Here is a 17,561-nt window from a genome sequence, read left to right as displayed (position 1 = left end):
AAAAATAACCGAAAAAATTGCCACAAAATTTGGCGAATTCGCGTAAAAGTTGTTGCAAATTACTTGAAAGTTATTCAAATCGTTGCAATTTTGAAAAATATTGCTCAAGATGTTCACCAAACTACCTACTCAAAATGAGTTTAAAAAGTGATATTATCCCTAAAATTGTTAAAAATGATGAAAAATTGATGGACCGTTGCTATGTACAATTTTGCAAAAAAATTGTGCAAGTTGGTTCGAATCATACCAATAATAATGACCCATAAAAAAACAAATATGGAAATCAACATAAAATCTAAGACTTGAACAAAAAAAGTCAATTTTATTTTGTTTTTAAAATATTTTCCCCGTCTTTTTCAAATGTTGTTCATTTTTTCTGTCTTTTTTTTTTTTTTTTTTTTTAAATCAGAAACGAAAAATTGCTAATAATACCCAACCTACCTATTAATATTTTGTCAAGAATGATTTTTTTCTATTTTTTGGAGTAATTTTTTGTTTTTTTTTTTTAGAGTTGAGTAATTAATTTAATTTTTTCATATTCATTTTTAATTTTTTGAAAAATTTGCCAAGTTTTCCCAAAATTTTCTGAGTTTTTTTTTTGTAGGGGATGGTGAATTGGGGGAGGGGAGGGGAGGGGGTTAATATCCAGCTTTTTCAATTTTTTTCATTTTTTTTTCTAGTGAAGTAATGCTGCAATTTTTTAAAATCATCGTTATTTTGCCAACGTTTTTCTTTTCAGTTTAAATTTTTAGTCAAATTTTTCTCTTTTTTTGAAAATTCATTTTTGAAAAAAATACTTACTTACTTATATTTTAGCAGGGTGTCTACAGGCTGAAAAAACTGGGAATTCACGAAAAAGGTACAACATTTGAAAATGACTCAAAAAAGTACGAAAGAACGTCAAAAACGAACTATAATTTTCTAAAGCTTTTGCCCTTGCTTCGCTTGGGATAGTTTCTTTTCTTTTGAAAAATTGAAATTCTTAAAAAAAATAAATCAACTAAGTAGGTAAGTATTCAATTTTTAATGTTTCGAAGTGAAAAAAAATAATTCTCGCATACTTCTCGAAGTACAATTTTTTAAATAATTTTCGCCTCCACTAGGGCCTGTTCTCTGACTTTTTTTTTCATCAAAATTACCTAACATCCTATAAGAAATTTTTCAATTCTAAAATTTTAAAAACCGAAAAACGAACTCCTTGCATTAAGAAAAATTGTTTTTCAAGTTTTTGCCTTCGCCTGGCTCGGGCCTTTCCTCTTTTCTTTCACAGTCTCGTTCAAATTTTCAAAAACTTTCGCCCTTGCTTTGTTGCTCAGGCCAATTTTTTTCTTCCTTTAAAATTTGAAAAAAATTACATTCGGGTCCCCAAATTCAAAACAGAAGGTGAAAATTTTCGTAAGTCTTATGAATATGATATCAATTAGCAAAATGGGTATTTATCCACTATTTCTGTTGAGAAATTTGCAGTCAAACCCCCTCCCCCTCTCAAAAACCCTCTGGCTCTCGACGACCCAAACCACACTGCTCAGCACGTTAAAATTTTGATTTTTGTGGCCGAAATGACATGATACACCCTCTCCCCCCGATGTACGAGTAACTTACAAAGTATAACTATTAAAAAAATATCATAGGAAAAAATACGATAAAAGTACATACATATGAAAAAGGTACGAAATTTTGTTTTTTGGATTTAGCAGACACCCTGTTTAGGTATTTGAACTAGGAATAGAAGTACCGTTATTTTTGGTTATTTCTTCTCATTTCATTGTGAAATATCCAAGTTTTAAATATAAATACTTACTGGGAGAAAAAACTATTTAATGTGAATCGAAAAAAAATATCCAAAATTTATGAAAAATTATATTTTGAGTGAGATACCTACTTACTACACTTGAAAATTTTTAGAGCTTCGTAATTGTAGAAAGAGCTGATTCTCAGGGGTCTTCAAGATTCCCTTTTTAAAAAATTATGAATTTTTTTCACTTAAAAGTATAGTGTCGCTGACACGTAGTTCCTCGTCTCTAGCGTTATTTTTTCCAAAATGGAATTTTTAAAGGTCTATTTTTAATTAAGTAACTATAATCCTTAATCGATTCGATTGTTCTTTGCATAATTTTTGTATTTGTTAATTAATGTTGTTCTGTTGGTCTTAATTTGTGATGTTTGTTCGATATTCTCTTTTTCCGTTAATCTTTCTGTTACAATGATTTTTATTAATAAAAAAATGTGGCTGAAGGAGAGTTTTAAATCGTGGATGTTTTTTGCTTCCAACTTGATTATGAAATGTAGTTGACAGGAACTGTACCTATCCCCAAATTTTATTCAAAAGTCAGACAAAATTTCAGAAAATCATTTTGAAAAGTTTATATCATTTTAGTACTCGTATTTTAGTTGATTATTTCTTCAAAATTCTTAAAAGTCAGACCTGAGGTCAAAAAGGCTACTTCAATGGAACTCAAACATGTCGGAAATTGGTAATTTTTTCCAAGGTTTAAAAATCTGATAAAATATCAGGAAAAATCGTGTTAGAAATAAGTCATTTTTCAGATCGATGGAGAGGGGGGGGGGGTGATCAAAGATCTGCTTGAATAACGCAATCTACATAAAAGTAGCGAAAACCCACTTTTTTTGAAAATTGACCCTACTTTGAGGGTACCTGGCTCACCCCTTTGTGTAACCAGGAAGCTAGAAAATTTTAATGAGTAGACGCCTCCCACTCGAGAACTTCTCCATCAATTTTCGTCAAAATCCAGCATGTTCTTCTTCCTTGCTCCTACCATAATGTGGCCACAAATTTAGGTATAAATGTTGTATTTGAACTTTACTGCAGGCTGCATATTGAAAGTTGCAGCACGAAAAAGGTCTAAATTAATTATTTCAAAAGTTATACAAGTCAAATGAGTCATTCATTATCAAGGTAATGCAATATAGGTAGGTATAGGTAAGGTATACCATGATGATATGTACAAGAAGCGAATGAATCGATAGTTTGCCTTCCTATTTAAGGTATTTCATTAACTCTATACCTTTACCTACCTATACTAAGTATATAATCGCGTACGTAGCACTCCCCCCCCCTCACACCAGCATGGCCGTACTCGTCTGCTACAGTATGTTTCGCTTGCAACTGCATCGCGTGGTTATTACTCATTATGGGAATTTATTAAGCGAATAGAAGATAGAATAGGCTAACGTAAACGTTATACCAATGTACGTATCGTACATAGTACATACATAGAAGTTGAATGAAGGAGTGACAAGGGAGAGACGACGAAGTGGAGGGATTGTTCGTTCATTCGAGCGAACGCGAATCACCGACGCGTTGTAATACGATTAATGCGCGAAAAATCGTGGCCAAGCACGACTCAGCAGAAATTATCATGTGATACTTTGTATATACTTTGTGTACTACGATGGATTATTCTAGAGGTAATAATCGTGGAAAAAACAAGGGATGTAAAATTATTGTATCTGATCTGTTTATAGTGGTGGAATAGACCCAGATCGCGTATGAGGGAGGGTGCAGATTAGAAGAATGACGATGATGAAGATGACAAGGTTAATCGTTTATGTAGGGTACTACGATTACATGATTAAAGAGCATGAGCAAAGTCGACGGTCGTCAAAGAAACTTTTTTTTTCTATGCACCGCGCTGTGATCGTTGATATGATCAAAATGATGTTACATGTGTTTATATTGCACATATTTATGTACTACACTAATGAACTACGTGTATATGTGTATTAAAGTCGTCGTCGTCTGCTCTGGCATATGCGAACGTACGAGTACATAATATTATTAGTTGCAAAAGTTGCACGTTTAGGTAAACTGTACCAAAAGTAGGTAATACATGGATATGTGTGACTGTGTAGTGTGTAGTGTGTACCTAGATTTATACTCGTAGACCTCTAAAGTACGTTCCCATTTTAAGTTTAATTATCGTATTTGTATGTAGTATGTACGTACGTACATTTATCGAATAATACCCCTTTTTGGTTAAATTATACCGCCAGTTGGCCAATGAACATTGAAAGGTAGGGAGAAAGATAAAGAGGATGAAAATCCGATTTACCTTATTTAAAGTTCATCGGATTCTCATTCGATTATACGAGGCAGTATTTGGTAGGATAGGTTACAAAAGCTGTATTCTATAAATGTGTCATGTATGAGGTAAGGTAGTCCTATTTGGCTAAATTCGATGATTGGAATTAGGAGGCTTATAAATGAGTGAAATTACGAGTAGTATCGGATTTTTTTTTGCCACGTCGTTTTTTTTTACCATTTTTTCCCTCTCGTCTAACTCACGCAGTAACTCGTGTACATAATTTGCCTACACCTATTACGGAGATTTAGTATCTTTAAAATACGCTAATTATATCGAATTTATTGCTCGGAAATGAAAAGGCGCGAGACGATCGAGGACCTACCTACTGTCGATGCAGCCGTTCGCGTTCGTGTTTTTTTATTTTTTATTTTTTTTCTTATTTTAGAGATGTACGTAATGTAATGTACATCTGTCTGCAGCTAATCCGGTAATTAAATTGCTTGTACTGGAGAAGTATAGGTACTTATCTAATGTAAGATGTGCACTGTGCAGTGTACGTACAATGTACACACATAGGTTACGATAGATTTGTACTTGTACATAGATGTACTCGTATGTGTGAGAGTGTATTAATTGCATGTCGGAGTGTTAATGTTCTAATATACGAGTATGTGGTCTCAAACGTACCAGTGTATCGGTGATTTTATCGAAATTAACGAAGCAATGAGGAAAGCTCGTGTCGGTTTTACTGTACTTATTCTGGAATCGGGCCAAAATAATCGGTGTGCAGTTTTTTTTTACGTATGGGGAAGTCTAAGTGAAGAGAGTGAAGAGTGGTGTGAACTGAAGGGAAAAAAGTACTGATTTTTTCACAGCTTTGAGGTTTGTATTGGTAATCACTCGTTCTTCATTTGAATTAATTATGAGGCGTGACGAAGTGATCTGTCGTGGTTGGATGGGGGAGGGGGCAGAAATTTTCGCAACGTTTTACCCCAGACCGTATCCTCTTCCCCCCTCTTCCTTCAACCGTATTTTTCATGCCAATTAGTCAAATGTGGTTCGAACAAAAATTTTGAAAGCAGGAGCTGAAAACGAAAATATTGAATAATTTTAAATCTTCAAAAACGACTCTTTTATAACTTGACAGAAAATTTGAATTGTTCTATCGTTATAGGTTGGTACCCGCACTGAAAATCCGAAATCCAAAATTCGCCATTTTTTTGTGTGTTTTTTTTAGGCTTTTAGAAAATCAAATTTAAAAAAAAGAACAAATTAATATTTTCGAATTTGCTCGACGAGAACAACCAATTTTGGCAAAAATTGGAGATTATTTTCGGCCGAAAAGTGGGTCATTTTTTGATATTTCAGCAGAAGTTGGACTTTCTGGTAATTTTGACTTATACTCGTACATATGTAGAATGCTTTGGAGAGACATTTTTTTGTTGGAAAATTTCGAGTAAAATAACATAATTTTTGATGCGAGAAGTCAATTTTTCTACTCTTCAACTGTGGTTGGAGAAGGGAAAAGGAAAGAGGGCGAAAACTTTTGAAAATTTATAATTCAAAAGTAAAAACTCGTCGTTTTTGGTAATTCTTTAATTTTCCCTGCTTACGCAATTTATTCCTAAATTGTCCAACTTTTTCCAGCTTATATCAAATTTTTCCAAAAAATTCTAAATTTTTGCCCGAATTTTTCTGTCGGGAGGGGAGGGGTCTCCCCCGTTACATTCGGCACATGTTTAGAATACGAGTATCAGCAAAAACATGATTTTCGAAAGTTTGCACTTTTTTTAAAATTCATTTTTGAACTGGCTACATAACATTGCTTTTTCAACGTGTTGCGGTTACAAAGCTCTGCCTTGTGCCAAAATTCTGAGTCTCGCCTTGTACCAAAAATATCAAAAAGTCTCCTGTGTTGTAAAAATAGGCAGTAATGTTGCGTTTTGTCAAAAATTGCATGAAGTTTCGTATTTTATTACAAAAAATTGTTTGAAAGTCTTGCTTTTTCGCTAGAATGTGTCAAAAATGCTTGCCTTTTGCTAAAATTGCCTAAAGTTTTCCTATTTGTCATCTGTCCGAAAATCTGGCTTTTTAAATAAAAATTGCGAAAAAGTATCGTTGTTTGCCAATAGATGCCAAAAGTCCTGGTTTTTGCTAAAATTGCCAAAAACTCTCGCTTTAAAGCAAAATTGCTGAGTATGTAATTTCATTTTTAAAAAAGAGTTCCAATAATTAACAAAACTTCGCTTTATAGCAAAATAAAATTGATAAACTTTTCAAAAATGTCAAAATTTTCTCGTTTTTGCAAAAAATTAATTTCCTTTTTTCAAAAATAATTATAAAAAGTCCGCTTTATCTCGTATGATAAATAGGTAATCTCACCTTTTTATTCTGTTTCCGGAAAGTTCACTTTTTTAAAAAGTTATCCAAAAGTCTTGCTCTCTTACTTTTTTGCACAAAATTGTCAAAAAGACCTTTTTCTTGTCAAAAATTGTCAAAAAGATCTTTTTTTGCTATAATTTGTCAAAGTCTCTTGCTTTTTGCCAAAAATGTTCAAAAATTTCTTTTTTTTGAAAAATGACAAAATTTTGTCTTTTTTGCAAAATGGCTTGAAATCTTTGTTTTGTGACGAAAAAATTCTGGAAAATCTCACTTTTTTCCCAAAATTGTCAAAAAGACCTTTTATGCTATAATTTGTCAAAGTCTTTCTTTATGCTAAAAATGTTCAAAAAATTTCATCTTTTTGAAAAATGGCAAAAATTTTTTCTTGTTTTTTTACAAAAAAAATTCTAAAAAAAACTCGCTTTTTGCCAAAACTGTTTAAAAATTCCATTTTTTTGAAAAATGAAGAAAATTTTTCTTTTTTGAAAAATGGCTTGAAAATGAAATGTTTGTTTTTTTACAAAAAAAAAATCTAAAAAATCTCACTTTTCGACAGAAATTGTCAGAAAACTTTTTACTGAAAATTTTCTTTTTGCAAAAATTCTCACTTTGTTGCCAAAAGTTGCCGAAAATCTTCGCCCTCCCTCCAATTAGTAGTAGTACGTATGAGACTACCATTGACAATTTTTATGCACGTGGGCGAAATGGGGGGTTTCATTTTGGTTTTAGCTCAACTTTTTTACAAAATAATAAATTATTTAATTTCCTCTAGATAATTTTACCAGACAACTTCTGAAATTGAAAAATTCATAGATCTAATAGAAAAAACTCAATCTAATCAACTTGATATAAACTTTCACACGACGGGTGTAATAATCATGCAATTACAAACATCCCTCCTCCTCCTCCCCCCCCCTCAAAAAAATTCAAAAACACTGAAGTAATGTGCAGCATTGCAGATGTTAAGTATAGGTTCTTTAGATCATTTTTTCATGATTTGTGATACCCTCCTTTTTCCATTCTCGTTTTTTACCACAAAAAAGGAAATGAAATTTTCACCAAGTTCATTACCACCAAATACGAGGAGTCCATGCAAATGGCTCACGATGATCGGTTTTGTTGGTGTTTTTGTTTTTTTTAAAGCAGTATTTTACGTGTGGATATTATAATAATTTACATATCTACGAGTATTTGAACACCTGTCAACGCTACCTGCAGTGTGCTTAGTTAGCTCACCGCAAGTTTTTAGTTCGGTTTTATTGTTTTATCGACAGATAAACTCGTATTAAGTATATACGTATACCTACCTACGAGTATGTATTCATTAAATTCTAACTGCATTCAAAATTAATAACAATATATGTATGTACAATGAAGCACGTGAGCTGCGATGGTCATCATCATCACCTATCTGTATGCGTGCAATAATTCCAGTAACAATGTATTAATTATTATGAGTACATATACATATGTGTAGTCAAAGTGTCGTTGGACACCCTAGCTGTGAATTTGAATTTATTCGAAACTTTTTCCCCCTATGTTACAGGTTCATCAGCCCTTAATTAGCAACGATGAAGAATCTTCGAAACAGTCGAAGGTAAGTTTTCAAAGTAATAGCCTATTATTATCATTATTTTTGGATGTTATTTTCAACATACCTACTTACGTATCAACTATTGAGTAGATTCGAAACGTCGAAAATAAGTTTAAGGGATAAAAATTTTGTGACGAAGAAGTCTCGAGTAGGTAGTCGTTAGTTTCTTCAAAAATAAAATAAATAGATAATTTCGAAGGTGTTGTGATCGTGTGTACGAGCTCCATCAAATATCGAAATCGAAAATTAAGAGGAAATATATGTATTATGTGTGTACATCGAGGGCAGAGAGACATATGTGCATATAATAGTGACCTTGTTAATAACGGAAATCCCGTGGAACTAGTTCATGCATTATCTTTGACGCGAGATATCGAAAAAATAAAATAAATAAATATTATTTTTTTACTAGATGAAACTATACATAAATTATAGCCGGATTTCTCATTTCGAAATTTTGCAATCTCAAATTTACTGCACCTACACTTCAGAAATAATTACAGTAATCACTTTTTTGAGAACGATTTTTGAGGGGGATGTGAGTGGTGTAGGAGGGTGGAAATGTGACTGCGTTGAAAGGTAAACTTTTTTCGATACACTAACTTCAATGATATTTTTTTTTGAGGGTTTTTTGCATATTTTTTCTATTTTTATCTGTATCATTAAAAAAATGAACAACTTGGAGAAAGTTTTATTTCAAATTTCTCGAAAAAAAGACACTATGTTTTTGTTATCAAAATAATGGTTGAACGATTTTTTCTGTGTCTCTCGTGTTATAGGAAAATCCAACTAATCAATGTCGAAAATTATATACGAGAAAGCGAAAAAAAAAAAAAACGTGGCACGAATATGTACCATTTTCGCAGGAAGTTAAAATTCCGATACGCGGAACGCCATCCATCCGTTATGGGCTGTAAGATAAGGCGCTTGAAATTTTGAGATAATAGAATCGAACTCGTATTTTACGAGTATACGGTTTCGTCCGCATGGATTAGATTCGAAACAATAAGGTCGAGTCCCCGTGTATATTTGGCATAAACCTATACTACGAGTACGTTTTATACAGCATGTGTAGTGTACGATACACGTACTATATACATATACGGGTCACCGGAAGACCGGAACCAGGTCCCTGGGTATGGTGATAAGTTCATTGAAAAGGTTCGGATTGATTGTGAGTACTGAGTAGAGTGCATATACAGGGTGTCCTATCAAGCAACGAGATCCGAAGGGTACGGGAATGTAAAGTAATTCTATGTATTTTTTTGTTTTTTTTTTAAATTTTCTCAATTTTTTAGAAATTTTAATTTTGAGAAAGAAAAGAAAACAAGCCCGAGCGAAACGAGGACAAAAGCTTTTGAAAATTTGTGTTTTGAAAAGTGAAAAAAAAGTTTTTCTCTCACCACAGGCCCTTTTTTTGCCAGGCCTTCCAGAAAGCGCGGACCTAAGACAAACTGTCCCCTTTGCCCCTCCTCTCTCGACAGCGTTGACTGTGGTATCAAAATTTTTTTGAAAATTCTATGGTTCTGTTCAGAAAAAATGAAAAAATTGCATTTTTAAATGCTTTGAGTATTTTGAGTATTTCTGGAATTTTTCTGTTTAATTTTCATATTCTTTAAATTCTTGTAAACAAGATGTTGAATGGCCAGAGCGAAGTGAGAACAAAAGTTTTGAAAAATTTGTGATTTGAAAAGTAGAATAATATCAATTTCTAATGCTTAAAAATCTTCTCTTTCAAAGTGGTATGGACATGGTCTAAAATGAAAGTGGCTACCAGGTCTTCAAAGTCATTATAAAATCACCCTTTTGGCCAAAAATTGAACGCAATTACCAAAAATTAATCAAAAAGACATATTCGCAGAACTGAATGATAATTTGTAAAAAAAAAAAAAATACTTAATAAAAAAAATAATATGGTTGAATTGGCCTCCCAGTTGCTGAAAATTGCCATAATTATAGTCCGGCATATGACAATAGGAGTAATTGCACCCCCCCCCCGCCGATCCACCGGGACAATATTTTTCTTAAAGGGGACATCCTAAGGAACATTTTAAAGCAAACTTGCCAAAAAAAAAGTTGGCCTTACTTACAAAATGGCGGCCATTTTGATTGACAGGTCAGCCGAAATCGCAGATTTTGCGTTTTAATATAGGACTTGCACGAACTTTTTCAAACTTTACAGAGGTAGATCGAAAGATCATGCAAAAATTTATCACCTGCCAAAATTTCAAGTGCTAAAGTGCGTTTTTCGATTTTTGGTGAATTTTTGAAAATCGAATTTAGGCCAAAAATGAGGAAAAAAAATCAAAATTTTACCAAATTGACCAAGAAAGCTGAAATTTGGGATACACCCTATTTTCGACATGCCAAATCGATTGGAAACGGTTTCAACTCGTTTTGAGCAGTTCTGGAGCCTCCAGCAGATTTTTGGAACTCGAAATTCCCACAAAATTTCATCAAATTGGAGTTGTAAAGCTAAAATTTATTCTAAAAACCAATTTCAATACGCTACGAAGTACTGCAGGTGAATTTCAAGTCGTTTTGGATCCTCCAGCGTCTTTTTGAAAATTCCTGAAGCCTCCAGCAGATTTTTGAAACTTTAAATTTTCACAAAATTTCATCAAAATATGAAGATGGAAATCTGAAATTTACTCTACACTTCAATTTTAACACCCTCTGAAGACGACTTCAAGTGGGTTTAAGTCATTGTAGGGCCTCCAGCGACTTTTTTGAAAATTACTGGAGCCTCCGGTAGATTTTTGAAACTTGAAATTTCCCCAACATTAATTTATCAAATGGAGTTGGCCAGCTGAAATTTACTTCGCAGACGACATGGTAGTTTCAAATGGTTTTGAAGCTTCCAGCTACTTTTAGGAAATTTCAATTTTCCAAAAAAACGTCATACAACCTTTCAAAAAGTCGCTGGAGGCTCCAAAACGACTTGAAATTCACCAGCAGTCAACTTCGTAGCGTATTGAAATTACCATAGTTTGCATGAATGAATTTCGACTCTGCATCTTGGTTTGATGGATATTTTGGGGAAATTTCAAGTTTCAAAAATCTACTGGAGGCTCCAGTAATTTTCAAAAAAGTCGTTGGATGCTCTAAAATGACTTGAGATCCACCAGAAGTCGTTTTCAGAAGGTGTTAAAATTGGAGTGTAGAGTAAATTTCAGCTTTCCATCTCCATTTGTTGTGAAAATTTAAAGTTTCAAAAATCTGCTGAAGGCTTCAGGAATTTTCAAAAAGTCGCTGGAGGATCCAAAACGAATTGAAATTCACCAGCAGTCAACTTCGTACCGTATTGAAATTAGTTTGCAGAATGAATTTCGACTCTCCATCTTAGTTTGATGATATTTTGTGGAAATTTCAAGTGTCAAAAATCTACTGGAGGCTCCAGTAATTTTCAAAAAAGTAGTTGGATGCTCTAAAATGACTTGAAATCCACCAGAAGACGTTTTCAGTGGGTGTTAAAATTGGAGTGTAGAGTAAATTTCAGCTTTCCATCTCCATTTGGTGAAATTTGTGAAAATTTAAAGTTTCAAAAATCTGCTGGAGGCTTCAGGAATTTTCAAAAAGACGCTGGAGGATCCAAAACGACTTGAAATTCACCTGCAGTACTTCGTAGCGTATTGAAATTGGTTTTTAGAATAAATTTTAGCTTTACAACTCCAATTTGATGAAATTTTGTGGGAATTTCGAGTTCCAAAAATCTGCTGGAGGCTCCAGAACTGCTCAAAACGAGTTGAAACCGTTTCCAATCGATTTGGCATGTCGAAAATAGGGTGTATCCCAAATTTCAGCTTTCTTGGTCAATTTGGTAAAATTTTGATTTTTTTTCTCATTTTTGGCCTAAATTCGATTTTCAAAAATTCACCAAAAATCGAAAAACGTACTTTAGCACTTGAAATTTTGGCAGGTGATAAATTTTTGCATGATCTTTCGATCTACCTCTGTAAAGTTTGAAAAAGTTCGTGCAAGTCCTATATTAAAACGCAAAATCTGCGATTTCGGCTGACCTGTCAATCAAAATGGCCGCCATTTTGTAAGTAAGGCCAATTTTTTTTTTGGCAAGTTTGCTTTAAAATGTTCCTTAGGATGTCCCCTTTAAGAAAAATATTGTCCCGGTGGATCGGCGGGGGGGGGGGTGCAATTACTCCTATTGTCATATGCCGGACTAATAAATTGGTGAAAAAATTGCATGGAATAATTAATCATTTTACAAAAATTGTGTGCAAAGTCTGAATACCATAAAAATTGTTTAAATTGACTGAAAATTAAGGAAACATGGTGAAGAATTAAGCAAAATAATCCAAGAATACCCATACGAAAAATAGTTCAAGTATCGAAATGAAATAATGAAATCGTGGGGAAAAAAACAAAAATAACTAAAATCGTAAAATTATTAAAGAAATAACTTGAAATTATCGAAAAATGATAGCATTTTGGTGATAATGGTGTCAACTTTGAAAATAATATGAAAAATCCTGACCTGACGTGATTGCCTTTTTTAATTTCAACTTTTTTTTTCAATGAGCAGTGCCAAGAATTCTATAAATCACCCAACAATGTTGAATTTGAAATCTACATTTTTTGTTCATCCAAAAAGTGGTCTTTTTTCTTCATTTCTTCGGTCTAATAGGCGCTTTGTAAAAACGAAAATAATTTTTGACCCTTTAATTTTTACACTATCTAGAGTCGATCATCGTAGTCCACAATTTTGATGAAAATTCGAAAGAACTTTAAAAGTGAAGTGGCATATCAATCGTTAGCAGATTCAAAGGTGCTGAGTACAAATATTTACTAATTTTTTTCAATCCGGCCACTTTGAACCCTCTCCTTCCTTTCCCCAAAAATAGTCAAAATTTCAAAAAAAAAATGACTTACGACGTATTGTTTGTTAGGTTTTTTAGGGTGCTGAGTTTGGATTTCTGCTTACTTTTTGGATACGACCTTTCAGTACCGCCTCCCTCTCTTTGATTCCGAAAAAAAAAATACGAACTCGTGGTGTGCCTGAATAATTCAATCGATAATATGGGAGGGGGTATAAAGAACCAAGATTTTAACGTCAATTTTACGCTCTTCCAGAGTCTTCGGATGGTGAAATATTTTCTCTGGGGAGAAGGAGAACGACTTTGGCAATACCTTTACCATTCTAATGTTGTCGTTTATCGAATTTTTGATTTTTTTTTAGCATTTGAATGAAATTGTGCAATGGGACACCCTGTATATTCCCCGATTATTTACACAGTGCATGCTGCACAAACATACTATAGGCAGGTACCTACAAAAGGGGAAAAATCCGGTCTCGGATGCTGCAATAAGAAGTATCCGCGGAGATATCTTCGTACAGCATAATAAAATTATCGCAGATCGTAATGTAATTGCACCGATAAACTGAGCGCGAAAAACGAAAAACTATGTTGTATAAATTAACACTGCTTGAAAAGGTTGATCTGAAGGAGTACGTGCAGGGGGATTCATGACTTTTTAAGCGTACAATTTTATACTACGACTAGGTACATCGACGATAGTACGAATAAAATGCATAAAACAATATACTCGTGTTATTAGGTGTGCATACCTTTTATCTAGGTTCGTATACTGTACAGTATATAGATTTTTTTATAATGCTGTCGGGCTTTACATGTTTCTTCTCTCATATTTGAAGAAGCAACTGGTTTATATAGTACACACATTGTTTAGTTTCGCGTATAATTTTGTTGTTGTTGGTTTTTTTTTCTTCCTTCTTATACATTTACTATTACATTCGTGTGTTTCAATAAAAAGAGTGCGAGAAATGAGAGAAGTCCAAGTGCTAATGATGTTATCACTACGTAAGGTACGTGGTTGCGAAGCCCTGCTCTTCTGGCTTTGCCTTCTCCATGCGTTTCATGGGGCTGCGTGTTTGTCTGTGATACAATGTATGAGTGAGTGTATTATGTGGGCATTCAGATCCAATACCTACCTATTTATATAGGCACTTAATGGATGAAATCAAAAAAGTGCAGGCATCTCCGTATTTAAGCAACCAAACTCCCATCGCCGTCGTAAGTCGTGCACGTCGTAAAGGTCTCTCTCGTCATAGGTTTATTACACGGCGAGCTCTTGCTGGCAAATGGGTCTTTTTTTCCCTTACACAACAATTTGCAAAAGATGGTTCTCCCTGCCCTAAAATTTTAATGAACAAGTGGACCAGCAAGTGTTGCACATTCAAACACCTGACTTGGAGAATTTATTTAAATGGACGATGACCCGCGACACAACGAAATGAGTAGCGAAAATAAAAATTTCTCTATAAAGGTGTTTGTCTGTGGGTACTGGGTACTGTGATTTGCCAACAGCGTCGAAATGCACGAAGTTTATAAGACTATAATATCTCTATAGTTACTATGTGTACGTAATGTATATTATGGAGATGCGCTGTTGCATCCCTCTACCCCTGGCCTCGCGATGAGCCTCGACTATGGTCTATGGTTTATTCAGCCGCCGCCATGTAGTCGTTGAAAAATCCGCGAATGTGTGTAGTACACATTTATATGTATTATATGTAATATAAATGCATGTATAATATCTCACACGTATTCATATATCTTATATGATTTCATACTACATGGTGTACGTATATATGAAGTTGAAAGGATTTATAGTTATTGCTTCATATTACCGGCTTGTCAAATAAATTGTATTTTTCGCTATTTCAATCTTATTTTAATTATACGAATGCCATCGCCTCGTTTTCTGTGTGGATATGTATTTTTATAATGTGTGTGTCTCGTTTATGTATAGTGTAGGTATATAGGTATCTCGCAGACAGTACCCGGTACTTATTTCTGACTCATATTCGTGGAGTTGTGGAGTTTTTTTGCCATTAAAAGGAGAGTCAAACGAGGAGAAGGGCAGTGAAATCGTAAATTTGCGTCAATTTTTTCATCTCCGAGTAATGGGTGAGGGGAGGGGGGGAATTGATTTCGTGTAATGTTCGGTAGAAAAATCATGGAAAATGCAAAGAGGTTAGTGAGGGTATGTTTTACTCGATAAATTTCTGAGTGATATCTGCTTCAAAATAAACGAAGGGCTGTAATATAGGTTTTTGAAAAGTGGAAATTATTAAAATCGAAAATCTATTAATAGTGATGGGAATTGGGAACGAGGCACTGGCCGATCTTGAGGATCTTGTCTTGTGACAATTCTCAAGTCAGAAGTACTTACTTGAAGAGAGTTTATTCAGGTTCAGGTTTCATCATCTCAAAAGGACTTGTTAAAATCGAAACTCTTCTTCTTCTTTCTCTCCATTTGTAGTAAAAATTCAAAATTTGAAACTTTTTTGTATACTTTTTTCAAGTTTTTGTTTCTTAATTCCAAAGAAAAAACCTAACATTTGTCGAGTATTTTGTCGAGAAACGATAGGTATTTTGATGAGAATAATATTTAAAAATACTTTGTTCTCATTTCGCATTTTCAAATAGTCGTTAATTCGTCATCGTTTATGAATTTGCGTAACTTTTTGTATATTTCAGAAGTTCTGTTCGTTGGAATCATACTTTTTTGATTGTGATAAAAATGATTTTACTGTCATCTATCTTATCTTTCATCTCTCAGATGAGAATTAGGTTCTGAGATGTGGGTGATATGAAATTTCAATGAACCAGCGAGATGACTAGTTGACGAGGTTCCTTCGTGAGCTGTTGAGAATCGAAAAATTGTTAGGTATTGTAGCCAAAATTCCTATATTTTTATCAGATGAATTTTTCAGTTCATTTTTACTGTTATAACTGGGTTTTCAAATAAGAAGGAAGGGGGTTGAAAAGTTGATTTTATCGCCTTTTTACCCCCCCCCCCCCCCATTAATAAAATCACAGTAATTTTGCAAAAACTTCCTAATGTGTAAAATGACAAAATTGAACAAATTTTAGCGAAAATTGCTCAAGTTGAAATACCAAAAACAGTTCGAAATTGATAAAAAAAATATTTTTTTTCCCCAAATTCCGCGATCCCTGCCACATTGGGCATCCATCAGCGTTTTTCACTAAATCACCAATTCCGGCTGAGAGCGCCCAACGACGATTCCACCGCTACTCTGTTGTTTGTCTTTTCACATGGTGACGATAAAAATTGATGACACATTGCAACCCCCCCCCCCACAAAACGGGAAAATAAAATTGCTTCTTAAATCACTGATGAATTGAAAATTGTAAAAAATTGATTAAAAAAACAAGAAAATTGCTCCTCAAATCACTGGTGAATTGAAAATTGTAAAAAATTGATTAAGTAGGAGTCAGAAATGAAATCCTTCAAGCTAGAGTGAGGAAGTGTTGCTCACAAAGATGTTTTTGGGCGTTCATTTTATTAGTTTCGGAAAAACAGCGTTAGCTAGATGAAGAATCTCAACTCATAATAAGGTTTTCAATTTTATGAGTGCATTCGGAACAGATTTCAAGAAACAGGGTTAGCTAGATAGAGAATTGTGATTCTTAATGTTTTTTTAAAATTTTATGCGCTTATTTTGGAGTTTTTTTTGAAAAACAACCTTAGTTAGATGGAAAATTGACGCTCATTAGGTGGTTTTTCAAAATCGTGCGTTCATTTAGAGTAGGTTTAGAGAAAAACAACGTTCGCTGAATGAGAAATCATTGCACACAAGGTGGTTTTTGGCGATTATTTGATAAGTTTTTGAAAAACAACATTAGCTAGATAAAGAATCTTGACTCGTGAAGTGATTTTCTAATTTTTATGTGCATTTGAAACCGGTTTTGAGAAACAGCGTTTGCTAGATAGAGCATTGTGGTTTGTAATGTGGTTTTTCAAGTTTTATGTGCCTGATAAATATTTAGGATATTTTTTAAAAAACAACGTTATTTAGATGGGAAATCATCACTGAAGAAGGTGATTTTTTTGGACATTTATTCGATTAATTGTTAAAGAACAACATTAGCTAGATGAGAAATCATTATTCATTACATACATATATAAGATGGTTTTTGAGACATTTATTGATTATTTTTTGAAAAATAACATTAGCTAGATGAATTATTGTGACTCATAAAGTGGTTTTCAAATTCATCACTGCATTTATTTGTGATACTCGTATTTATTCGTAACAACGTTAGCTAGATGAAAAATCTTGCTTTTAAGGTGGTTTTTAAAATTTACGTGGTTATTTGGATAAGTTTTGAACAGCAATGTTAGCGAGATGATGACATGAGTGGTTTTTCACATTTCAGTTGTTTTTATGGTATTTTAAATTTGTTTCAACTGTTTTAACACCTTTTTTCTCTCTATTCAATTTTACTGAAATTTTATTTATTTTCTGTCAATTTGCAGCAATTTGTATGCAGAATTTTCGTTTTTTTTTTTTTGTATTTTGTGTATTTTTTGCACAATATCATTTTCATTTTCCAATGTTTTTTTGTTAGTTGAAACATTTTTTGGGGGATTTTTTTCTAATTTTTGAAATGTTTTATCCACTTAAACTAATTTTTAACTGTTTTTGTAGCATTCGAACAAATTTGTTTCATTTTTGCAGAATATTGCTCAAT

The 17,561-nt window shown here is 33.4% G+C and overlaps 1 protein-coding gene across 1 annotated transcript in view; it reads left to right on the top strand.

Annotated features, from left to right (window-relative positions):
• LOC135846233 (putative glutathione-specific gamma-glutamylcyclotransferase 2) overlaps positions 1-17,561 on the top strand; it is a 232,342-nt gene that overhangs the window by 15,048 nt on the left and 199,733 nt on the right. The window contains exon 2 of the mRNA XM_065365210.1: positions 7,975-8,025. Coding sequence (XP_065221282.1) covers positions 7,975-8,025 — 51 coding nt within the window. The remainder of the gene's footprint in view (positions 1-7,974; positions 8,026-17,561) is intronic.

Source organism: Planococcus citri, chromosome 5 (genome assembly GCF_950023065.1).
Source record: "Planococcus citri chromosome 5, ihPlaCitr1.1, whole genome shotgun sequence".
Lineage (NCBI taxonomy): Eukaryota > Metazoa > Arthropoda > Insecta > Hemiptera > Pseudococcidae > Planococcus > Planococcus citri.
The sequence above is the reverse complement of the archived record's forward strand: the minus strand, read 5'-3'. Positions and strand labels throughout refer to the sequence as shown.